At 40.6% G+C, this 25481-nt stretch overlaps 1 protein-coding gene across 5 annotated transcripts in view; it reads right to left on the bottom strand.

Moving 5' to 3' along the window:
• Window positions 1–620: 620 nt before the first annotated feature.
• Window positions 621–25481, bottom strand: part of adamts10 (ADAM metallopeptidase with thrombospondin type 1 motif, 10) — a 44117-nt gene continuing 19256 nt past the window's right edge. For 4 of the 5 annotated variants that reach the window (XM_068318669.1, XM_068318667.1, XM_068318668.1 and 1 more), the window contains 16 exons: window positions 24375–24521; window positions 23981–24122; window positions 23395–23502; window positions 22872–23017; window positions 21233–21296; window positions 21014–21116; window positions 17829–17962; window positions 15096–15219; window positions 10878–10958; window positions 10418–10581; window positions 10204–10330; window positions 8377–8506; window positions 5569–5773; window positions 4600–4776; window positions 4348–4513; window positions 621–3754 (listed from right to left, as the gene is read on the bottom strand). In XM_068318669.1, the coding sequence (XP_068174770.1) occupies window positions 3645–3754; window positions 4348–4513; window positions 4600–4776; window positions 5569–5773; window positions 8377–8506; window positions 10204–10330; window positions 10418–10581; window positions 10878–10958; window positions 15096–15219; window positions 17829–17962; window positions 21014–21116; window positions 21233–21296; window positions 22872–23017; window positions 23395–23502; window positions 23981–24122; window positions 24375–24521 (2128 nt within the window). In that variant the 3' untranslated portion in view covers window positions 621–3644. The remainder of the gene's footprint in view (window positions 3755–4347; window positions 4514–4599; window positions 4777–5568; window positions 5774–8376; window positions 8507–10203; window positions 10331–10417; window positions 10582–10877; window positions 10959–15095; window positions 15220–17828; window positions 17963–21013; window positions 21117–21232; window positions 21297–22871; window positions 23018–23394; window positions 23503–23980; window positions 24123–24374; window positions 24522–25481) is intronic. The other variant, XR_011036682.1, reaches the window with a different exon arrangement.

The following is a 25481-nucleotide window of genomic DNA, read 5'->3' as shown; positions in this document are numbered from 1 at the left end:
ACTGTATATGTGTGTGTGTGTATATGTGTATATATATATATGAACAGAACTCCCACCATTGAAACACATCCATATCTGAGAACACCTGCAACTAAAGGGTTCTGTGTAGGTGTGTGTGTGTATTATTTTAAATATTGCAAGAACATGTTAACAATTTTTAGCATGATTTAGAAGGTCTTTTTATATACTGTATATTTTTATATTATGCAGTGTGTATATATATATATATATATATATATATATATATATATATACACCGTATATTTTTTCTTTTAACGAATATTTACCAGGTCAAGCACAATCTTGCCTTCCAATTTACACCCCACTACAGCTTTATTAGTTTGTTTATTACACATGAGGGAATAAATCCAATCTCTTTCCATGTACATACTCTCACAAATACAACTATATATGTGCTGTATACACAATGAAGTGATAGATTTAGTTTCCAATTTCAGGCAACAGACAGAAGTTCTTGCCTCACCTTTTCCTTAGATGACATTAGATCCAGAATTAGATGACAGATGATGTCATCTTCTGTCTGGATGCTATTTTAGCACAAGCACAGTCAATGATGAACATGTGAGGACAAACAGTTCAAATGAGTAGGTCTCATTGAATAGAATCAACAATGCACCATGTTTATTTTATTTCATATTTCCTTGTAAAACGATGTACATGTGGGGGCAACCGGACTCATCTTCCATATTATTGAACAGCATACAGTACATGTTATAATTAGCATGTGAAAAGCAAAACAACAATTACGGGTACTGTCCCTCTTATTTGCTCAGATAAAACAGGCTCACCGTTCAGGGTGAACCTCTACTGTAGACACAGGTCAACACAGAAAACTGTCTAGAATAGGAAATATCACAACAATTCATTGGGATATTTTCTGAAATTTTATTTCTACATATTCATGAAATAGCCATACACTGTAATGAAATAAGAATCAAATGAAATAAATATTCTGAATGTTTCTAAACTGCACACGGATGAATTAAAAAGTCCCATTGGCATTAAAAGATTCCATAACAAAGAAAAACTTGTGTTCCCCACTCTCAAATAGCTGTTTAAAAAAAAGAAGATTTTTTTTTTATTCCCAAATTACTCCGAGATGTTTAAAATGCAAATATTCAGTTTAGTACTTCAGCAACTGTTTCCATAAATTTACCAATGAATGGCAATTTGTGATTTTAAGTGAACTCTTTGCCACTTTATCCAGCTCAACAAGGGTTAATTAAAAGTTTAAACCGTAAAAAGGGGAACACAAGTAACATAACCGGGTGACACCAAGCCAGCAGATTGATATAATTCTAAAAGGCTCAAACTAATTTCTAAATAATTAACAGCACAATTGTTAACATGATAACTCAGAAACAAGGACAACAGTGAACTAATAGCACCAATCCAAACCAAAGCACCACAATAAAAAAAACAAACAAACATTGTAGCAAATCCCTATCAAGGGATCCTGTAGCTTCCTCTCTTTACAACAAAACGGTTGACATTTAGTGCTACACAGCGCTGCTGTCATCAGTGATCAGTGTTTGTGGAGAATCCGACCACAGCAGAGTTCTGAGACAGAGGGTCATTGTGATGACTGACCTCTGAGCCTCTGAGGCAGCATTTCTAAAATTATCCTCTGCAGGATGGACAAACAGCTGAAACCTATTTTTTTCTAAAAGTGTCGTCAAAAAACTCTTCATTGAAATCAGCACTGAGTTTGGGATCAAGTGACACACTTTCTGTCGCACCATTTTTAGTAGTTAAAAAAAAGCTGACACATGGAACATCCTTGCATGAATGAATCATTTGACTGCTGAGGGTCCGATCGCTTTCGGGGTCGCGTTTGAGAATTCAACACACGGCTATTCTTTTCAATTTATTAAAGCAGCTTTAGTGGACATCTTTGTGGTAACAATATATTAAATTATGAAAACAATGGTGTGACGGTGGTGTGAGAGGAACAAATGTTCTCTCGCTTTATGCTACCTGTTTCACATCAAACGTGACAAGACACAGCCAGCATCTCTTTAGCGCATTAAGTGTAGCATCCATCAGCTAAAAAGACATTGTGGCCAGACACACAACTCCAAATGAATGCTAATGCTAATATAAATGGGGGCTAACAAGCTTTGCCATATTGACTTAAAAAGTGATACGTTAACATTTTGTTTGCAGATGAATCCTGCTGCCCCCAAGTGGCATAAAACAGTCATATCATCGAAGGGAAGTTGAAATTTGCTCCACTTGGGCGATACATTTCCTCATGACATTTGAAGGTTGGTTTCAGGTATCAAATGTCTTATTAGATGTGTAAATCTCATGTAACTGGACAAAGGACTGGCTTGTGATTATAAATTTATGATCAGTATTGGCTCATTTTTTAGGTTTCTGGCTGCGACTTGAGTATTTTATTTGTTCGTTCTCACTGGCGTCCAACATTTTACCGGTGTGTAAATCCATTGTCAGATTAGCACTCCTACTATAAAAAGCTTTTTGACCAAAATGCAGTCAAAGCACACCCCCCCTCCCCCCGCACGACCTGTTCCTGTTGGCAGTGTTGACTCACTGTGTCTCGCTGTGTTCTACATTTCCACTCACAGTAAAAGTTACTAGCACTAGTGAATAAGTGGTATCGAGTGGCTAATACAAGCCAAAAAACTAGCGTAACAGCACCACGCTGACATTCAGGTAGCGACACTGAGCCAATTTCCTTCTCAGACATAAGATTCCCTCATTCTGTACCCGCAACACAAAATAATCCTCTAATGTTCTGGTGAGTCAGCACTGATTATGCTCACATTACTATGGTAGTGTTTCCATGTGCTTTATGGTGGAGGTGACAACAATGAAACAGACTAACCGAAATGGCAAGACTATGGCGGGTTGAGTGCCGCAGGACATTTATAGTTTCCACAGAGACATCAAGTCCGATCAAACAGAAACATAAAACACACAAGTTCTCCGACTGCTGACACTTTGTGCAAATCGAACTCTGCTCACACTTCAGCTGGAGAACATGATGAAAGTTGATACGGAACGAAGCAATGATATGAAGCAACATGGTCAAGTAACAACTTTTTAGATTCATTGCATAACATAAGAATATTCCTTTTCATGGGCAAAGATATATGGGAAGTCATCTTTACAAAGTGGATTTTTCAATTCATGACGAAACAAAAAAATACCACCTCTTAACATACAGGTTTAAGAGAGTAATGCAACCAGCCCTGCGGCCATAATGAAATATAGTAGCACCAAAATATTACAATGGAAAGAGTGTTTAGAAAGGTGAGAGAGAGTTCATCCGAAAGAAGACGAGGGGAAATGACTCTTCCCCTCTCTGCCTCTCTGCCTCTCCGGGATTCAGCAGCCCTCCCTCCAGTGGAATGTATAGTTAAGCTGGGCCCAGTGATGCTTCTGGTTCAGGCTGGATTCTAGATGCAAAAAAAGGTCCTTCTTAACAGTAACAGGACCGGCTTTAAGTCCGACGAACGTCCCAGTTCGATCTGACACTCCTTTGGCAGAAGTAGCGTGAGGGCTGCTGTAACAAGGCTCAGTGGGAGGGTTTCCAGGCTTACTGTGAGTGTGGACAGAACCCACAGACGGGTGCCGGGGGCTTCATGGCATCCAGGTCAATGTCCCTGGCAAGTCTTGCAGCACATCTGCCTGAAATATGGCCGGCTGCAGAACTTGAACCTGAGCACCAGGGGGCAGTAGGCCACAGTGTTCACATCTTTACACTCTACAGGAAGATAAAACCAGAAATAGCTTCAGAAAATAGTTTTTTTTTCATACTCCATGTTTTAAAAACATTGCAGTGAAACAGCAACAATACAACCACTTTAATACATTTTACTATAATTCTGTTTAAATAAAATGACATGAATGCTCTAATAATTTCTCTGCAGATTTAACAATTAATTAACTTTTGGTGATTGAGTTCATTTAATTTGTTAGAAATAAAACATGATTTTAAAACCATATGATCAAACGGGCTAAACATTAAATATGCTGCTGATAACAGATTAGGAGTATACTGTAGATTATGATTATAGACGATAACTTTTACTGACAGACTTTTATGTTCGTTAAATTTTGAGCTCAATTTCAAAACTGAATTTGATTTGTTGAAATCCAATTTCATTGAACGTCTCGCTGCTCCATAATTGTATTCGGTAAAAATATCCCCTCGACTTAATTACGAAACCATAAGATCAAGCTCTCACTTTCAGCTCAACAAATATATACTTTGTTCATATTCATCATTCCAATAGGAATTCTTTCTGTATTGTTCATTTTATAGAAGAGGAAAAGTTGCAGTGAGTGAACTTTGACCTTCAGGGTTGTCTGTATTGACGGGCAGACTGAGGTTACATTTGCTCTTGCACTGCTGCATGGCTGCTGGCCGCTGATGTTCCAGACACTCATTGGACGGCAGGCCGTTGTGGTTCAGACACTGCACTGAACGCATCTCCTGACCCAGACCACACTTTGCAGAACACTGTGGAGCACAAACGCACACAGCACACACAAACAGTCACACAGGTGCTCGTCCATTATAGCCTCAACATAAAAAACCCGTCTTACCTCTCCCCAGGGACCCATTACCCACTGAGGGGGAGGACAACGTTGAAGGTTACAGCGCACCCTGGAGGTGGGCCGACCATGTTTGGGGCACTTGGACTCTGGCAGGTTGTCCCTACTCTCCCCGCTCTTACACAAGACAAGACGGTGCCTGTAGCCAGGACCACAGCTGGGCGTACACTGCAGATAAAGACGAAGGGAAATGCATCAGGGCATCAAGTAGGAGGGCCAGGAGGCGATGGGGGAGGCGATTGGAGGGAGGAGCAGGGGTTCACCGCGGTCAGAAGCATGCAAAGAAAGACCTTCTTAATACCCTCAACAGAGGGCAGCAGAGTCAAGAGTCGTCTCAGTCGCTGTGAATCAGTTGGACTTAAATAATCGTCATCGAATGCAATCACTTAAGACCGTGGAGAGAAGTGGAACAATTCTGCAATTCTGACACCAACTAGTTTGGTTTCAAGTCATCCTGAACTCTAAAAGCAGACTTGAGTTCCAGGAACACAGTTGGAGACGACAAGATGAGACTTTTCTGTTCGGCTGTACTTGATGAACGCAAGACAAGCCAGCGAGACATGTCTAGAAAGTGTGGTTCAAATATCTGCACGACTGCAAAGACACAAACATTCTAATGGTAATAAGATAAGAGTGATGACATGAAATTAGGTCAGAGAATTCCCACATGACCTGCAATGATGTGTATTAATGATTGCAACAACATGTTCGACGTGATGTATTGGTCTGCTCCGTGTCGCTGTTGTGCTCTTTGTGGTTTAGGTGCTCTTGCTTTGTCTTGGCGGAAGTTCTTGTTTCTTAGGCTCAAATGGAAAATAAACACTAAAAGAATTCTGGAGAAAACTTAGGTATTTGTTGAAATTTAGCCACGAATTGACCAAAAAAAAAAAATTAGAGTACCACAAAAACATTACAGGACTCCATGGAGACCACATGTGTGAGAGGGAGATCTCTGCCTACCTCTGACCAATCCAGGGCCAGCCATTCAGGGGGGCAGCTGTAGTTGTTGCAGGGCTCAGTGACAGAAGGGCGTAGGGGGGTACACGCCGAGTCGTCCAGGACCTTCTCCTCCGTTCCAGAGACCCTCCTCTTACATAACACCCCTCGTGTCCGCAGGCCGCCGCTGCAGCTGCGACTGCATTCTGACCAATCTCCTGTCCACCAGCTAGAGACAAACAAAAGCCATCAGTTTATTACCGTGTGGACATCCCAGAGAAACAAATCAGCTAACAGACAGCACATATTTAACTATTACAGCCAGAGCTTTAAGAAGACTCAGTATATGATCCCCCAATGTGCCCGGCCTTGATGCTGGAATGAAAACTATGCATCCGTTCATGGTGTCATCATCATTAGTACCAGCTGCAAAGTCCACGCAACTCCAGGACGCCAAATCGCAGCTCGTTCTTTTTATATGTGCAAGTTTATTTCTTTAATTGGGGGTTTGCATATCCTGCGGTTACAGTCAGTGTATTGACACATAGGCCCACACATATGCACACATAAGAGCTTGCTTCCTTTCATTCATCAACCTCAACCAGACTGCCTGGACGTTAAAACCACGAGCAAGCCGCAGAATGAATGCAACTTCAAGGAGAAAGAACTGCTTCCTGGTGATAGAAATGAGGCCAAACGAATGGAAGATGGAAGCCATATCGTCGGGTCAGACGTGCAACTGGAAATTTAACGGAATGGAAAGGAGCAGATTGAGGAAATGGAAGAAAGAAATGGACGATGAGGAACTGTTGTCAACATTAGTTGTCTCCGTGATAAAAAGTATAGCGTTCTAACACGGTTGAGAGGGGAATACAAAGAGCGAATGATCAAACGCAGCAGTGAAGCTCACATTAAAAGCCACAGATGTTTCCTTATATAAACAGAAAAATACAAGAAAAGCAACACCGGCACGCGCCTGACAATCTAAGCGGCGTTGTGTGAATGTGTTTTCTCAGCTGATGACTGCCTTTACTTTGCTGCGTCAATTGCTCCAAGAATTACTGTCCAATGATGAAAAGGAGGGTAATAAAAACCGGTATCTGCCCAGACACAATCATCACAGAGAAAAGTGGAAAAATAGACTGAGCGTGTTCCTCCTGTGGAAAATGTAACACACCCTGGTGGAACTGAGAATGAAAATACTTCCGTTGCATCCAGAGGCGGAGGAGCGTCCACCAGCTCCTCGATATGGTGGGAAAGGGAAGTTGTTTGCACGTAAAAGACATGGGAATTAGAAAAGAGGAAGTTGGCTTGAAAGGAAAGACAGAATGCCTGGCTGTTGATTAAAGTGTCGCAGTTATGAATATGACAGTCACTGAACTGCAACATCCTCCCACTGCAGCACCTGCAAAACTGGAACTTTTCAAACTGCTCAGCTGGCGGATCTGATGATGAGGATGAAGATGATGTTGATGACGATGATTAATGATGATGCTGATAATTGTGATGCCGCTCATGACAGAGGATGATGATGATGATGATGATGATGATACTTGTAATGATGATAATGATGAAGTTCATTGAAAGGAAGCCAATCATGAATCACACTACAGTATGAACTGTTTGGTTTGAAAACTCTTCATACAAATTATAATTAATGGCGGAGGCGGGAGGACCTCAGTGGTCGCCACAAAGGAAAGAAGACAATAGCCCAGTTCCATCATTCGCTTCATCTAATTGAAAGATTTATATTCCTGTTTGGTGATTTGCAAGACATTCGCGTCTTGCAAATCACATCTGCTTCTCAGAGTTCAGCAACAGTCCTTCAGCTTTTAGCAATTTGCAAAGGAAATCACAGACTGCAAGCATGTATGGAAATTTAAAAAAAAAAGAAATTCTGCCTAGAACTCATTCCTTAAAAAACAAGTTTTAGCTGCCTCACCAGATCAGTTCAGTGGGAGCTGAGGAAAGAGAATGACCTACTAAGATTTTACTCTTCAATCTTGCAGTCCTGCATTCCATCAACTGCAAGACGTTCGAGATAAGATTGCAAGTCTAAAGAAGAACGTGATGTTTAAAAAAAGGACAGTTCCCTCTTTAAGTGGGTCCCTAGATTGCGGAGCGGGCTGCTCAGCGTGGGTGGAAGGCTGAGCGATCATCCACGCCAGAGGAAACAAAACATCCAGTAACCCTTCCAAAAGACCATTATGTTTCCAAGACATTACTCAAACACATCCATAACCAAGTGGGCCACAGTGGAAGAAACTTTATGTTGTCTTGGCTAAGACAAGTGCTGGATCCTTTGGAAAAACACCCCTCATAAGAAAGGCAACATAAGATAGCATAACATACAAACACCTCCATCATGCTTTGGTCCAATACAATTTAAAAAATGTTTTTAAGTTTAATGAAAAGATTTGGAGAAACCATCGCTGATATGATTTACAAATAAATGCAACAAGACATGTCATTTGAAGGAACGAGCAGATTAAGGACATTCAATTAGACCATGTCACCATTTTGTTTGAGAACAGAACTGCTGCATGGGAATTAAATTGAATTAAATATTCAAGATGCTGTTTCAATCCATCATCTGGTTCACATCATGCAGGAAAGATCAATTTGTTCCATAAAGAGGGTCTTTTTGTGTGTCGCAATGTCCTGAATGTCACAGACGGAGACACATCTAGTAAAGTTCCAACCTCATCTGGAATCAAAGGATGGATAGAGGACTTCCTCTGATGTGAGCAAGGCAGGAATGGAGCAGCACTTGTGATGAAATACAATTTGTGCTCCACATGTAAAAAACCTTATCGACAACAGACTTCTTACCTCGGGGAGCACGGCTCAGTATTGCAGGACCTTCTCTTCTCTTTGGGTTTGTTCTTCTTGTCACAGAACTGGTTGTAGACGACCGAATAATCCGACTGCTTCTTACACACAACCTGCTGAAACTGCACACCTGCCCACAGTCGAGAGACAACATGAGACCAACAAACAAAAAGGAATTAAATAGAGCAATAGAGTAAATATGACAGCTGTCTTCTTCCTGGTTAGTTATTTTGGGCACTGTGTCCCCTTTTCCCCTCACAGAATCTTCCAGATTGCTGAGAATAATTATGTGGATTAAAAAAAAAGTGTATATAATAAATTTTCCAGGAAAACATTTTCCTGGAAAAATAATTTAAAAAAGCAACATGTGTGCGTTCCCATATGTGACCAACTCTGCTCTGGTGACAGTTTAAAACATTTTTGCAGGTGACTGGCAGCAAAAATAAATCTGCTGTCCCACAAATGAGCTGCTAATGTTCTGTTATAAGCATTAAAGAGAAATATGATCGCAGAGAATTTTTTTTTTTAAATTTTCATCTAGTTTTTTTCATTTCTGTTTATTTGACAGGATAAATGCTTATTGGATCAATAGAAAATAGTCTGGTAATGAGCCAAAGAGGTGACTGGAATCTGTCTGTGACACATATATTGCAATTCATGATAACCAATAATTACTAATTAATAAGCAATTACTATGGTAACAAAAGACGAAACAAGGATCCAGTTCTTTGATCTGATCTACTTCAAAAGTCATTTTTCCACCCGATTAAAATTGGTAAATGGTAAAGGTGCTGAAAATATATCTTGCTATCTTCATCAAAGTGAAAAAATTCAATCAATCTATCAGATCCACTCAGAATTTCTTTTTTAAAAAAGATTGAGTTTCGATAAAATTTATTGAAACCTTGTTTATTTCTTCGCAATCTTGCAATCACATATGTATTGAATCAAAATGTCAGTTTTTTATTATTAAAAAGAAATTTCATAATAAATTGCCTCCATTTGAAAAACTGCCACAGTTCAATGCCAATATTCACCCGCCCACGTTCTCATACTCTTCTTGATACCAAATGAAATGATTTATTCCTCAGAGGACAAAATGAGCTCTTATCAGGTCAGGCAACATGGATCATTAACTCACAATTGGCTGGAAGCGATATCTGCAGGAATCAGAGCTTGTGAATCCCTTGAAAGCCTCTGACCTCAACACGGACTCAACAAATACTCCAGAAGCACATCGTCCACAACCCACTTTTATGAACACCCATCTCTGTCATGTTTAATGTCGCTGCATTCAAGGGATTTCTACAAAATTGTGGCTAGTTTGGTCTCAAATACAACAACTCATGACAAACAGTCTGTTTTTTATACCCCAAAGTAACAAAATTTGACTGTAAACACCTCTACAGCTGCACAATTAACACGTTTGTGTAATTTGTACAAAACCTGAGTGTAAAAATGACGACTCGGGGTTTAACAGGGTGTTATATATTTCCTGTGTGGGTGCAGCGACTTCAAAGAATTGTCTTGAATAAAACAGAGTTCCAAAAATGTTTTAAAAAATTTGACCAGTGTGTGCATGCATCTAGAACGTTTTATTACTGTTACAAAATTATTGATTATAGTATTTAAAATCTCTGCATACGGAACCAACTACTTGCTGGTTCTCGTAATTTCATCATGAAACACAAGCACACAGTTTGAGAACCAAATTGAACCCACAGGTTACATCCATTCATTTTAGGATTGAGGTTAAACATGTAGTGGTTATGATTCTGGTTAGAAAATTAATGCCAGACGGTGCAGCATCCTCCTGAGTGACGCTACCTCCAGCGCAGAGAGCAGAGCACCGCGACCAGGAGGTGTAGTGCCAAGCGAAGCCACTCAGCGGATCCTTGTTCATGGGTGGGTTAAATCGATAGTGGACACCTTGGTTTTCCTCCCTTACCAGCACCTAAACGTACATACAACAAAAATGTAACACTAAACAATGATTCAAATGTTGTGTCATATCTGTGGAAGACTTTTTTCTCATTGTTACCATGACAATCAGGGTGATGTTTGTTGGCCCCTGAGCTTCTAGAGTTTCTGGACCATCAGTGGGCCTCCTGTAGTGGAAGGTGGTACCAGCAACATCAAACCTGCGTGGCGTGTCAATGGTCAGCTTCCCATTGATAAAGTATTGGTTCCCTTTGCTCTTCAGCACTGGGATGGAAAGGAGAGAAGGAAGATGTAAGTAGTATAAGAAAGCTCCTTGTGTGTGAACTATGGACAAATATTGTAGTTGGTAGTTTCTCCTGGAATAAATTCACTGGAAGTTTAGAAAAGTTTCTTTTTTTACTCAAGAGACATGCGAGAAGTTCAATATCAATTTTGTTTCCAAGAAGGTTTGGTTAAAACCAATAAAACTGACCTTTCATTATGAACGACATGACGCTCGATGGAAAAATGGTGATGATAGGTGATAATAATCAGGATCATTTTGAATAATAATATCTTACCAAGGTAGTTGAGGGAGATGTTGAGTTCCTGTATGTGGATGAACACTGACCCTTTAGGTATTCTGACCACCTCTTCATAACCTGTAAAACAATGTCAGTAAAATAAAAAACAAAAACACAGCAAAGGAGTACTGTTCAATGGGGGTCAGGGAGATGGATGCATGAGTAGTGTTTAGCTCTGTGGGAAGCCAAAGGACCAAGCAAAGGCTTCTGATTCCAGTTACATTCCTGGGTGGTCTCAGCTGCCCTGATTGGCTCTTTGCCAGAGAGCAAATTCAATGCCAAGACCTGGCCTCCATCCCCTTCTTCTTCTCCTTCTTCTTCTTTTGCTCTGTACTCTCTTTTTTACGCTCATCTCACCTCCAGCTGGCTTTGTTCTCGTTTCTCTCCGTTCTACTATCAATCAGGATTACGGACCTGTCACAGTACAGAGACTGCTCTCATAAAGGTGCTAAATGAGGAAGAGCATCTCTTTTAGTATCGCTGGATCTTAGCGCTGCTTTTGACACTGTGGCTCATAACGTTTTATTTCAAAGATCAGAAGGTTGGGCGGGACTCTCAGAAGCAGTTGAATGTGTTTCAAGTTCTTCCTTTATCGCAGAAACTATTTTTTGTTTTTTGTAGCAGTGTGCCAGAGCATATATGGATGTAACCTCTCACAAGGGTCCGTCCTCGGACGTCTCACGTTTAACTTCTATGTGAGTCCCCTAAGCCAAATTTCATAAAACAATAAACTCTAACTTAAATAAAATTATTATAATTCCCCGTTCTTTCTCTCATACAACTCCAATGTATTAATAAACCTGTAGCCAGAGTTCTGTCAAAAACCAGAAAATATTACTACATCACACAAATTCACTAATCCAGAACCCTCAAAACATCTGGGTTCCGCCTGCTGGTTGTCCTGAGGTGTCCAATCAGAGCACGATGAAGCAACGTTTTGTTGTTATGCAACTTAGACGTGGAACAATCTCCCAGCTGATATTAAACAAACCCTGACAAACCTAAATTTAATTTGTTTTACAATTTACTTGTACATTTAATATGGGTGATAAACTGAGTGCACCCTGCCTCTTGCCCAGTGTCAGCTGTGGAGGGCTCCACCCCCCCCCCACTACCTTGCACAGGGTAAGTTACAGAAAAGGAATAGATGAATGGTTTTCATATGGGAATATGGCCTGTGTTGCTTTAAGTTTATTATCAGAACTTTTAAACTGCACTCCTAAATCTTTTCTTTCTTGGGCTGCTCACCTGTACTTGCACTTTTCACTTTTCTTGTAAACTTTTCACCTTTGCACGTCACCATCCTATACAACACATTAAATTGCCTTGTTGTATGAAATGTGCTATATAAATAACGTTGCTTTGCCTTACTCAGCTGTCCGACCAGCAAGCCAGCCACTGCAGCCCCGTGAATAACTTCAGCCTCACTGGAGGAAGAGGGAATAAAAATGAAGGAATGAAACCATTCCTTCCAATGCTTTGACCACAAGAGGAAAAATGAGGCTTGGCTCGTGACTCCTCTGGGGAGCTCTGAGAGGTGGGACTGACCCTGCTCCGGGTTTATAGATTGACGTATGGAAGATTAGAGGGTCTGAGTTTGAGGTTTTTGGCCTCGGAGACACACACATTGAGAGAAAAAAAGTGCGAGAAGTGTGTTCTGTTAACAATCAGGGACCTGAGTGGTAAACACACAGCAAAGGAGCTGTAAAGCCCCGGCCCTTGACACTTCAGTAACCCCTCACCGCCTACCAGAGCCACAGGCTGCACACATGGAAAGAGACTTACGGGGACATTATTGCTTCTAACAGAAATGAACAAAGATTAAGTAACACAACAGCTTCACTTTTTCTGGGATGTAAGGAACTCCATTCGTCATTCATGTTTTGTAGTTTTTTAGTTTTAGTCTTTTGTAGGTTCAATGGCTCGTCCTAATCCTGGACTATTTAAATAACTTCTGCAGGGAGAGGGGGGGGGGGAGCAATGGCAAAAGGCTTTGGGAGTTCAGAAAAATCAAAAGCTTGTTATTGACATGACCAAATGATGCCAGCAGTCATAAATCTTTCTGTTCCAAGAATAAGCCTCCGATCTTGGCCCAGGATGTTGGGTTTAGTTGAGACCAAGCTGTTCTACAGTTGTGACAAAGTTGAGTTTAGACTTTTAGGACTTTTGACAGTTTAAGTATACGCTTTAAACTCAACTGAACTCTGTACACTTAACTTTTACTGGCAAAAAAAAGTATTGGGAAATTGTATATTTTATGGCCAACAGTATGTTGACACTACTGTCTATGTACCTTGAGCCCTGACTTTAACCCCACTATTGGGATGCATTGAATCAACAGCATAGAGCCAGGCCTTAATCGCTTAACAAGAGTGCCCGACCTCACTAATGCTCCTACGGTTGAATGGGAACAAATCCTGGCGGCCAGTATCCAAAACTCGCCAACGCCTTCCCAGAAGCAGTTATAGCAGCAAACCAATGGCAAGGTTTTAAATCGAGGTGTTCAACAGTGTCCACAAAAGTTTGATCACAAGGTGCAGATTTTTGGTTAGAAAGAGATTCATGTCACGTGATGGACAGTCCAGGTTTGACAAAAGCTTTTCTTGCAGAGGTGTTGAGCAAGTTCTGTAAAGCATGCTGGGACAGTCATATTAAAGGAGTCTTCCACTGTTATTACGACAAAGATCTTTTGTCATGACAGTACTACCAGTTAAAACAGATGCAAAATGTGGAGAGAGGTTTCTAAAATAGCTGTGATGATGATGTCCAGTTTAAGTTTTGTTTTTTATAACAAAAAAACCCTGCTGGTTTAATTTATAACACTAAATCTAGATTTATGATGAAAGTCACCAGAATTTTAGGAGTTTAACCCACAATAGGGAGTAAAAGTTAGGAAATATTCTCTGCTAGCCTGAACAATAGTTTCAGCTGGTCTCCTTCAGATCCCACAGGTACAAGGAAGTGCAACACTACAGTAAATCACTAGACTTTTAATAATAGAAATAACCATGACGAAAAATCCCCCCAGATCCCAAAAGATACAAACAAAAAGAGCGAAACTGATGTTTTTCATGCCAACGATAATGTCAGATATTTTGAGGGTACTTGAGACCTCAGCTGGGTCGACAGACTGGCCCGGTCACTGTGGTCCAGAGCACAGCTGCCTATTCAGGGCGTGTCCCCCTTCTGAGGAATCCTGGAGAGGGATAAGTGGCGTTGACAGTTGGGTGAGAAACTCTGAGGTTGGTGTTGAGGGGAGAAACGTATCCCAAAATAGATCCAAAAGCAGCTGAACCTCAAGCCACATGGGTTGGACCTCGACTAAATCTGCCTGACATGTGTCCGTGAGTGGCTGCTGGGTAAATATATTGATGCATATATAGTTTATGGTACGTATCCTTGTATATATATTTGTGAGTTGTTCGAGGAGTTTTTCTTAGAGGTATCAGGAACCACTGATGTATATTTGTACAGGATATTGAGCCCAGTCGAGACCCTTTCCCTTTTTAATCTATATGTTATGGAAGGCTCTTATGTGATGTTTGGACCTTTATATTTAGATTAAATAATTTAGTCAGGAGTTCACCTTTAATTAAGGAACATATCTTCCACACTATAAGACGCACCTAAAAGCCTTTAATTTTCTCAAAAAACGACAGTGCGCCTTCTAGTCAGGTGCACCTTATATATGAAACATTTAGAATAGGCCATTGCAGGTGTGCCTTATAATCCATTTTAAGTGCGGAAAATACTGTACTCACAAGTATTTTTTTCTGCTTGATAAGTGACCAAAAGTCATGTGACTGGCATTTTCTGTGAAACCGAATGAAGTACAGTGCGCCTCTCGCGCATTCGCGCATCAACGCCCGCGTTTCCACCTCATTGTAGAATTTTTGGTAGGCAGTCACGTGATACCCTCGTCGATAAGAGTGTGGGAAAAGGTGATACAGATTGAAGGTGGTTTAATATCAGTATGGGGAGGGTTCAAAAACATTTAAATTATTGTAAAAAAATAAGATAAATAGTTCTTTGTTGTATCGCAGAATTTATTAATCGTGTGTAATTCCTGGAACGCATTGCCCGTGAGGAACGAGGGCGCACTGTAATTTAACTTTCTAGACACGCATTTGCCTTAAATGGTAATAAATTCTGTGATAGTAAATCTAAAAAGGAAACTGATGAGATAACTTGTGCCGTGGCGTTTTAGTTGCGTACCTCCTTCAGGCAACGAGTCGTTGAAGAGTCCCTCCACAGATGCACAGCTGCTCCCGTCACCCCCACAGATCCGGCATCGGTCCTCACGAACATCTGAGCCGAGCATACGATCACAGCCCACATGCTGCGAGAAGGGAGAAAGGAGTGAGCTCCCGCATCACGAGAGGTCAAGGGTCAAGGGGCAAAATGAGTAAGTTGAGAGGTGTCAAAGTCCGACTGAGGGATTACCTCTAATGTCTTCCAGACCGCTTTTCCAAAACAGAGAAATATCAGATGGTAACTCCAGATGTGTTCTGATCCTGAGCAGACATAATGCTCTCAGGTTGCTAAACGCATAGCTGTCCACATAAATAAGTTTTGTGATGAGTGAAGCAGGTGGTTTTACTCAAACTCTTTAACAGTATACCAAACCTAAACAAAAGTGTGCAGAATGAACGGCAACTGCTCAGGTTCTCATTTATTCTTATGACAGTTGCTTATTATAGAGAGGGATAATGAGGCTTAGGTTTATTATTACTTCAATACTGATTAAATCACCGTTCAAATCAAATCCACAATTGAAGCTAGTGCATTTGGTTTTGTTTTTTTTGTGAGTCACCCTCGGGCTGGAATTAACTGAGGTCAAGTCAGGCCTGTCGCGATTTGTGACTTAAGTCCATTTTGCAGGAAAATTTTTGCATGTTAATTTTTTTTATCAAAATGCAAAGAAACACAAATGAAGAAAGTAGTTTATTACTAAAGAAGAATATCTAACAATCGCATTGTAAAAGGAATAACGGATCGCGTCCGTCAAACTTAATCAACACTGAAGTATAAAATCACTGCCGGCTGTGGCTGCAGCTACACGCTTCCGTGTTTTGTTGAAACATGAATGTGTAATTGTCTGTATTTACCTTAGCATTAAAAACCACATAAACACCTTCGCCACCTACATCTGCTCTGCTGGTTTCTGTGCTGCACATACCTGTGCATATTTTGTGAGTCTGGAAATTCATCTCCTTCTTGTTTCGAGTAAAGATGTCAAAAATAGAGATGATAAAATATTAGGATGATACAGTCGACGCTAGAGTGTGTATGATGGAATAGCATGAAGCATTAGGCACAATGCAGGAGCTGCTAGTTTAATAAGATGCCACTTCAGTAAATCAGCAGATGAATATGAAAATATGGGCACAAAATAAATAAAATCTGCTCTGCACATTTACCAAATCGACCTTTTCTTAGTACATCAGGACCTCTGTATTTTGACCTGCAAATTAAATGAGGGGTGCTGGCTGGAGTCGGTTTTTGTCTGCAGGCAGCCTGTTGTGTTCAACTGAACCATCTGTTACTTTTTTCTTTCTTTCTGTTTTACCTCCCACACTACTCCATCTCTCCTCCTGTTTCTCCTCTCTCATCATCTTAAGAACCCATCTTTGGAACTAAAGCCAGCGCGAGGATGCAAACAAGAGGTTTCTCCATAGTGTTTTTAAATTTTTATGTGTACATAAAATAATATGAGAGGCATGAGGATAGAGCAGGAGGAAGAAGGAAGAGGGAGGATGGAGTGCAGGCAGAAAACTTGCAATAAAGAGGAAGGGGGGGTAGAAAAAAAGGAGGTACATGCAGAGAAAAATTGGAGGAATGGACATCAAGAGACAGAAAGGGAAAGGAAAAAAAAGGGGAGAGAAAAATATAAGACTGCAGTGAATGAAAGGGTGTCTGCAGTGCAGACAGACTAACAGCTGAGCTGGAGGGTCACTGAGTTCCTCCGGAGCAGATCAGAGCAGAGCACAGGGAAAAGAGGCGCGATGTGGAGGAGGAGAGAACGGAGAGGGGATGTTGATAAACAAAATCCTCTTTTTGGATGAGTTCAGGGACTCCAGCCTCCCCTCAGCTTGTCAGCCTACCTCACCTCTGAGACACTTAAAATAAAGCAAGATCACGGGGGGTGAGAGGCAAAATGAGGGAGAGCTCTTTTGGCGCTCAACAAAACGCTGAAGGCAACCACGGTACGAATTGGACATCCTGACGTTTGAGCGTCTTCTTCTCCGTCCTCACATCTTTTTTCTCCCCCGTTCGGAGCTCATGCTTACATTTTGGAGAAGAGCCGCATCCAAAATAAACAAGACTTGGAACTAAAAACAGACGAGGAATCAACAGCAGCCATTCCAACTATGAACTGCTAGGGTTTGATTTTCTGCACATGCTTTTACAAATATTTCATATGGGTGTTAAAACGATTCCCGAAATAGGCTGAAATCTACTTCATCAAAAATATTGTATAGTTTATCAAGCCCATTGCAAATAACTTCATGTTGATAGTGTTCACCGTACCAAGGGGTCAGCTTGAAACAATTGCACAAGTTAGCATCCATCATGCATCTCTCTTTCTTTGTGTGTTTTTTTGCAGAGCGTGTGAGATTATCCATACAAGAGAGGAGTGACGCACAGAGAGATTGTCCACTAGTTAATCGATCACAGATGGTGGAAACATAAATCTAAAAATGCAAAAAAAACCAAAACAAATAAATGACCGTCTGTGGCTGTTAATTTACTTAAAGTGAAGATACATGATGTGTTGTCAGAGATAGACAGCAAGATGTGGGCTCCAATAAGAAAAGCTGGAGGCCAACGCTTAATAAGAAACACTGTCCTCTATTCTGATGCTTCATCCACGATGTTGAAATGGGTCATATTTCAATCAATCAATTGTATGAATACACACACACACACACATGGTTTTTATCTCACCTTACACTCTCCGTGTACACACACATCCAGAGAGTCATCCCGGCAAGGTGTGCCATCCACCACAGCCGGAGCACGCTCCGTGTAGAAGTTGTATCCTTCCGCCAGGCAGTTAAGAGAACAGGGCTTCACACCACCTAGACGCACGCACACGCACACGCACACGCACACACACACACACACACACACACACACACACACACACACACACACACACATCAGAAATAAGATGAAAACACATTTATTTATTTGCTGTAAGAAAACAAATAACCAGTGACAAAACACGTGGGTCCAAATCCATAGGATATAAACAAAGACAACAACTTTGGTGATGTAATGCCTCGTCTTATTTATAATAGTAATTAAAGTTGCATGTTTGGACCAGTTACAACCTTTCAGTGACCTAATAAACACACAAATGCACGCGCAAGCACACACACTTTTGCAGGCCTTCTCCAACCAAGTGATATATATCCTTCATCCATGTTTCAAGCTCGCCAACAGTTCCACAATTTGAGTGGCTGTTGACAACAGTCTGCACTGTGTTTGTTTGTGCTGGCAGCGCTGACTCTGTTACACTATGTAATGGGAAGGAGAGAACTAAAGAGTGAGAGAAAGATAGACAGAATATGTGAGACAGAGTTTGTGCTGGCGCTGCCTGCAGAAAATCAAGCAGTCACACCATGGAAAACTACAATTCCCATGATGCCTAAATTGCAGGATGTGTTGTATGGAGTGTGAAAGTTGAACATAAAGGCCGTCGGGCTGAGAACAGCCATGTGAGGCTGCTTCTTACGACAGATCACTTTTTAATGAACTGTCCTTAGTTGCCTGAGCTGGGAGAGAAAGGCTGCCTGTGTTCTCACAGGTAGGACACAAATGTGTGTGAGAGACTGAAAGGAGATCGGGGCAAAGACATCCCGGTGAACAAAAAGGAATGACCGCATCTACCGCTTATCCGGATAAGCGGAGCCATATTTAAAATGTTTAATAAAAGGATAACTGATATCTAACTATTTCCTGATATAAATTCGAATGACTGAAAATACAAAAATAATTGATCTTTTTTTTTAATCACCAACCATTAAAAAAAAGCTGCTCCCTTCATCGTTTTCTCCACGAATGCTCTTCATCCCATTTATCTTATTGCTGTTTTATATTTTAATTTCTTTCATTCCCTTCTTTCTAGATATTTACCTCTCTTTTTTTTCCTCATCTTCTATCGTTCTTGACAAGTGGTATATATCTAGACGTCAAGAACTAACTAATGTTTGTGTAAGCACTGCATGAGAATGTGTCTTTGTGCAAAGTAAAGATGAAAATGTAGTCTGAGATTACACTGATTTGGGCAAATGGAATGGATTCCATAAAGAAGCAGGTGTTAAGAGGATAAACTGTTATTTTTCAACACAATAAAAATCCAAAAAGGAATCTCTATATGAAGCAGGACATGACTGACATGACTGACACATGAAGATGAATTTATTGAGCCCACAAAAGATCAAGATGAAGACAAAGACAGAGAAAAGGGGCATATGTTCACTGAGTTAGAGGTTAAAAATAAAGCTGAACTGAGAATTTGGGGAGCATCATAGGACCGTCGAGGACAAGGAAGGGGCTGGGCGCTGTGATCTGGCCTTAATGCGGGGCAGAATCTATGGCACTCCTCCTATTATAACAGCTGCAAGGGATTTCCATTGTAAAATCAGCTGACTTGATGAAAGGAGCACTCGTTGCCTGAAATTGGAATACGGCCATCTCTGTAAGCCATTATGTTTTTGGAGGGCTAGATTAAAGGCGGTTTTGTTGTTGAAACTATTTATCTTTCACATCCAATGTAGTGCTCATCAGAAGCAAGGAATTCTCGCAAGGCATTGTGGGATGCATAGATCTCTGCAGCCAGCAGCTGTGGGCTAGACGTTGGGGGAGTATGTTGCTTCGATTCATTTTCTCCGGTCTCTCCCTCACACACACACACACACACACGTCATCTCCTGACTTCTGTTCATCTGCTGTCGTCAGGTCTTAACTTACATCTTCCTGTCATTACTCACTTGTTTACTTCTCTTCTTCCATCCTAATTGAACTCATCAACTCGGCTCCAAACATGCGGAGCAGCAATGACATGTTAAATTACCTCTGCATCACTAGAAGACTTGAAATTGTTATAAAATGTAATAACACTTTGGTTTAACTTGGAATAAAGAATATACAGTAGTATATCAAAGCACAGGGTGTCATGGTGTGATGTTAGGTTTTAACGTGGTTTACCAAATAACAAATAAAATTCAAACGGTGAGGCAAAGTAGAGTGCATAGTGAAAATACAGCATCTTTTTTCCATATTATGTATGTTTTAATTCAAACAAAATCTGCACAGTATGAATAATATAAAAGAGTGGTGTCTGAAGTATATGACAAATTATAATTTGATACAAATGGGAAACCAGGTTGGAAAAAAATGCAACAAAAAAAGCTATTGAAATCATGACAGCTTGAGCAGATCTTCAAAATACATTTGTACTTATTTAGTGTCACATGTTTTATGATTTCAGATGACAAAAACTAGAATGAAACACTGCTGATATTGCAGGAAAGAAGAAAATCAGAAAGATGAAGGTGGTGCGGCTCTGGCTACCAATTCACCAATCAATGGGAATGTCAATAAATGATAAGGCACTTTCAAAACAACCGATTGTTCACTTGGGGGCATTTTTTTTACACCTGTATTCATTGTTGGCTTTCTATCTGTTAAGCTCTTTGAAATGTCTTCAGATGTGATTAAGCGCTATATAAATAAAAGTTGATTGATTGATTAAAAGTTGATCGATATCTCAAACTGTTCTAAATGGAGTAAGTCTTCATGGCGATATAACCTGGTAAGAAGTGTACATTTAGCCCTGAAGTAGCCTTATGACAAATCCATCATTGTAGTCCAGCCCTTAATGGTGGACCATTTCAAATGACTGGTTTCCATTCCATCTTTGTTCATACAAACAGTTTGAAGTTCAACGCTTGATTATATTTGCTTACTTTAAACCAACGGCTGATGATGATGTCGAGAGCAAAGAGGCATTCTGTGGTAGAAGTCACCAATGTGCTTGTAAATAAACTTATCTATAATTACACACACATATCCACACACACACACACACACACACACACACATATATATGCATACACAGTCACCTCCTCTGTATGGCCTCCAGGTGTAAAATTTTCCTCGAAAAGGAACGCTGTCAAAATCGGAGCATTGAATCGCTCTGAAATCCCGCGAGCCTGCAGGACACTCCTGTAACAGAAAAACCAATTTAATCACATCAAATCAAATAATAGTCACAATATGGAGTACAGCACGTACAACGAGCGGCGCTAATGGCAACAACGGGTAAGTGCAGCAATACTCACGTCAATATTGCAGGACCTGAAGCGCTTTCTCTCCCCCAGACAATACTTTCCACCAATGGTTGGCCTGCAACCAAACGCAAAGGGAATTGGGCTGGTCAGTCACATCTGAGTACAATTTAAAAAGACCGATCCTCCATCACGTCACCACCCAATACTGGCTCCTGATTTCTGCTTTGCCTGCCTTCATCAGTGTGTTTTCAATCTCACTGTCTGTCTCTTTTATTGCTTTACTGTCTGTCGCGAACCATAATGACAACCTCTCTACATAAAAAAAAAAAAAAAAAAAAGGCTGAGGAGGAAGCCAGAGTCTGGCACTGTCAGATGTCTGCATCTGCTAAACTTTAAATGAATTTATGGAACCCAATGGAACAAAAGCAAATATGCAAACATCACAAACAAATTATACTGAAGATTTGCCTCAGATTTGGATCAGATCATTCTTAGTTTAATCCCAAATAATTGAGGAATCTGGGGATTGTGATTTAAAAGAAAGTGCGATGGATATTTGGTGATGAATTATTTCAAGGGCCATAAAAATAGTGGTACTAATGCCAGATAAAGATACTGAAGATAAATCTCAGCTCTCTATCTATTATGTTCTTCCTGTGAGACTCCCTGATCCAACACAACTGATGTCATATTATCAGGATTTAATCATTGACAATGATCTTTAACTGGCTTTGATAACTGCTTATACCATCGCTCTCTATTTCTGGATACAGAACGTTGTGGTTTGGGTCTGATCGAGGTCATTCTTCTGTTAAAGGTTTTTTTATTAATACGTAAATACAAAGGTTTATAAATCTAAAATCTACATGCTTCATATACATGTAAAACAAATGATCTCTACCAGTCCTCCTTGAAATCTAATGATTCAATAAACGTCACATTTAGTTGATGAACTCATGGAGAACCAAGGAGCTGCAACGCTGAATGTCCTGCACGCTGGACTTTTGTTTTTTTGAAAGATGCAATATTTTTACTTCAAGAGGAAGTAATGAGGTGAAGGACAAAATGTCCAGTCTTCTTTCTATACTAATTTGTCTCTTAATGATGCTAACAAGATGTTTCAACAGTGTGATTTCACCACATTAGAAGGCATCAGAAAATTCCCTCCTGGTCTACGGAGGGTGTTTCCTTTCTGTGCTGTGGTGAAAAGACACTTCCTGTAAATTGCATGTAAAGTAGGTTTGTTGCCAGGAAAAAATACTGGAAATAAATCTACATATGACTGCCAGACTCCTGATGTTTCATATTAACATAAGCTGCATTTTGCTTTCAGCAGAATGAGAGCTGAGGACAGTAAAGTTTGTCTCCTGTCTCTTGTGTTGGAGTTGCTCAAGAGATACAATTTTAGCAGCCAATAATAATTCTTTAAATGATTATCATGAAGATTGATTGGAACAAGTTGTGCATATTTAAGGTAACGTTTTGACTTGACTTCATTATAGCCAAGTCAAATTCGCATTCAAAGACCTACTTAATTTGCTGATGCTAAATATCCAGAGAATTTGAAGTCATTTCACTTAAGTTTAGATTCTGATTTCTGATCTTTCATTTCCAACTCTGGTTCTGATTCTGATTTGAAGAGAGGACCCAACACAACAGCGATGCCTGTCGAACTGGCTGAGGAGGATACCTGGGGCTGTCACAGTGTCTGACGGAAGAGGAGACTCCACCCCCACAGGTCCTGCTGCACTCCTCCCAGGGTGACCACAGACCCCAGCCCCCATCCACGCCCTCAGGACGGGTGCCATACGCCACGCACATCCTCTTGTAGCACCACTGAAGCACAGACACACATATAGAACACACAAACACATGTTCAGATAAAAAAAAATGAAAGCATCCCTAAAAATGTAAAATAAAGTTGCACATTCATGTCATCTTGAGAAGCAACACCAGGTATTCTACAACCTTTTCATGTGTTTCTCAAGGTGAATTGTAATGTTTCAAACTATTCTACAAATATTTTTTATAGAAAAACATGTTATCCAAATAAAATAGGCATGGCAAGTTGGCACATGTGGACATTCTTAAGGATCAGGAGAACCAGTCGCAGATGAGCAACACACCAGCCTCATTCAGCCTCTCTTACGACACACGAAAAAGAAAAAAGAATAGAACCAGTAAATAAATGAGTTTAATTCTGTTGAATTTACCCCTTTCTCTATGGTGTTGGTCTGACATATGGTTCCCTCTGCAGCAGGAATGCTGCTGGTGATGCAACGGTTGCTCTTGCTCATGCACCACAGCTCACTGCAAACTTCCTGTGTGTGTGTGTGTGTGTGTAAAAGAACAGTGAAAACAGAGAAGACCAAAACAACAAGTTCAACAATGAATCACAGTGTTTCTACACGCTAATGTTCACCATCCTTTCTGTTCCCTCTTCAGATGACATACGGGTTGATAAAGATGAGTTTATAAATCAAATGCTGTTGCAGGATGTGACTCCGTAAAAAGTTGTCGATGCAATTAAGTAGATTCTATTCTGCTAAAGGATTGCAAGATGTTTCTCATAGTTAGGAACATACATCAGGTTAAGGTTGTGACATGAATAACTCTGAGATCGGCTCATTTGTCAGCCTGGATGTAACAAAAAAACCCAGCCACAAACAAACAAACAAGGCTTATAAGTAATAATCCGTTATCCTGTGGCACAAAGGAATTCACATAAACCCTAGTGCCCAACCATATATAGTCATATATCTTCACATATACTGGTTGATCTTATCGGGATAAACTCACCGCATATTTACATTGTCGGGATCTGACGCCGTACTGGAAGCGACATTGTTCGTCTGCGTCGTAGGCCTGACCCGGCGCTGTGGTCGGGTACACAAACTCCTGCTTGGCAGGAATGTTATTGAGGCAGGAACCCATACCTGAGCTGAAAGGAACCAAACAAGAGAAAATGGGTTAAAAATAGCATTAACAATAACAGGCAGCATTTTATTGATCTGTTCTGAAAAGGAAAAATAATTAAAGTCATGTGGATTTGCCTGTTGTCGAGATTCATCTGCTGAAGTTAGTGTCTCAGAAATGTTACTATGGCATCCGAGGGATGCTTTTTTTTTTTTCTTTTTAAACCTCTAATTACTAAATTATTTGCGGTTTGCAGATATCTGATAGGCTGACTCACTCCAAGAAGCTGGTGATGTAATCCCGGCTACAGGCAGACCAGATGAATGGGTTCGTCTTCATGGTGATGTGATCAGCCATCAGCTTGGCCGTCTCCTGGCTGCGTGGCCCGCAAGCATTCCCCATACCGTCATGGTTCATCCCAAACCTAAAGCCCATGATGATAAAGTGACATTTTGAGGTTGTGTAGATCAGTAAAAAGTCCCTGCAGCACAGATGGGGACATTGGAAAATACATCAGTATGGATAATCAAGCGAGAATCCAAAGAACATACCGCGGTTTGATCGTCAGACGCGGGGCGCCAGACAGAGCCTTGTCTGACAAAATTAATAAAATTAAATAAGATTAATATGAAACTACAAAAAGGGCAGATTACCTCAACCCTGAATCATAAACCTGTGGCGAAACATAATTATTAACCTTATTGTGGCAGACCACCGCAGTGTGACGGCGTATAGTCCACAGCTGTCAATCTGTGACCAGAAGTTTTATTATTATCATCATAGCGGGCAGCGGCGCTCTGGTTGGTTGGCACTCGGAACCCTGCCGGTTTTCTATTTGGCATCAGATCTGGAAGTGATTTACAACTAATGGTGCCCTTTTAAACTGTGGAAGCTTTAATATGAATATATTAAATGAAAATGTGAGCAAAAAAAAACAAAACTGCAACACTGCAAAATGAGATCGCATAATGTTGTATATAATCTAATCTGTAAAAACCCGTGCAGAAAATTCACACCTGAAAAATTCTGGGGTGCAATTGGAAGACGTTTTAAATTGATTTGTTTCTCCTCCTAAAATGCTTTATGGTTTATGATTCATGACTGTCGGCGAGCGATGATGGCGATAACACACACAGTAGCTGTGTTTGAACCTGGAATACAAACGTCACATGTCTTTTCATGTGGGTGTCCTCCTCCACAAACGGACAAGTACTTCATCTAGTCCTACGCGGTGATGTCACAACAGTTTGTAGGAGAATCCAAACCAAATGTTTGTGTTCATGCAGAGGAAACAGATTGTATACACAGACGAGTGTCCAGTCATGGTGTCTAACAGGACTTGTGGTGTTTACTATTGAGGGCAAGGGACACAAAAGGAGCCACC

Source organism: Antennarius striatus, chromosome 7 (assembly GCF_040054535.1).
Source record: "Antennarius striatus isolate MH-2024 chromosome 7, ASM4005453v1, whole genome shotgun sequence".
In the NCBI taxonomy this organism is placed as follows: Eukaryota; Metazoa; Chordata; class Actinopteri; order Lophiiformes; family Antennariidae; genus Antennarius; species Antennarius striatus.
The sequence above is the reverse complement of the archived record's forward strand: the minus strand, read 5'-3'. Positions and strand labels throughout refer to the sequence as shown.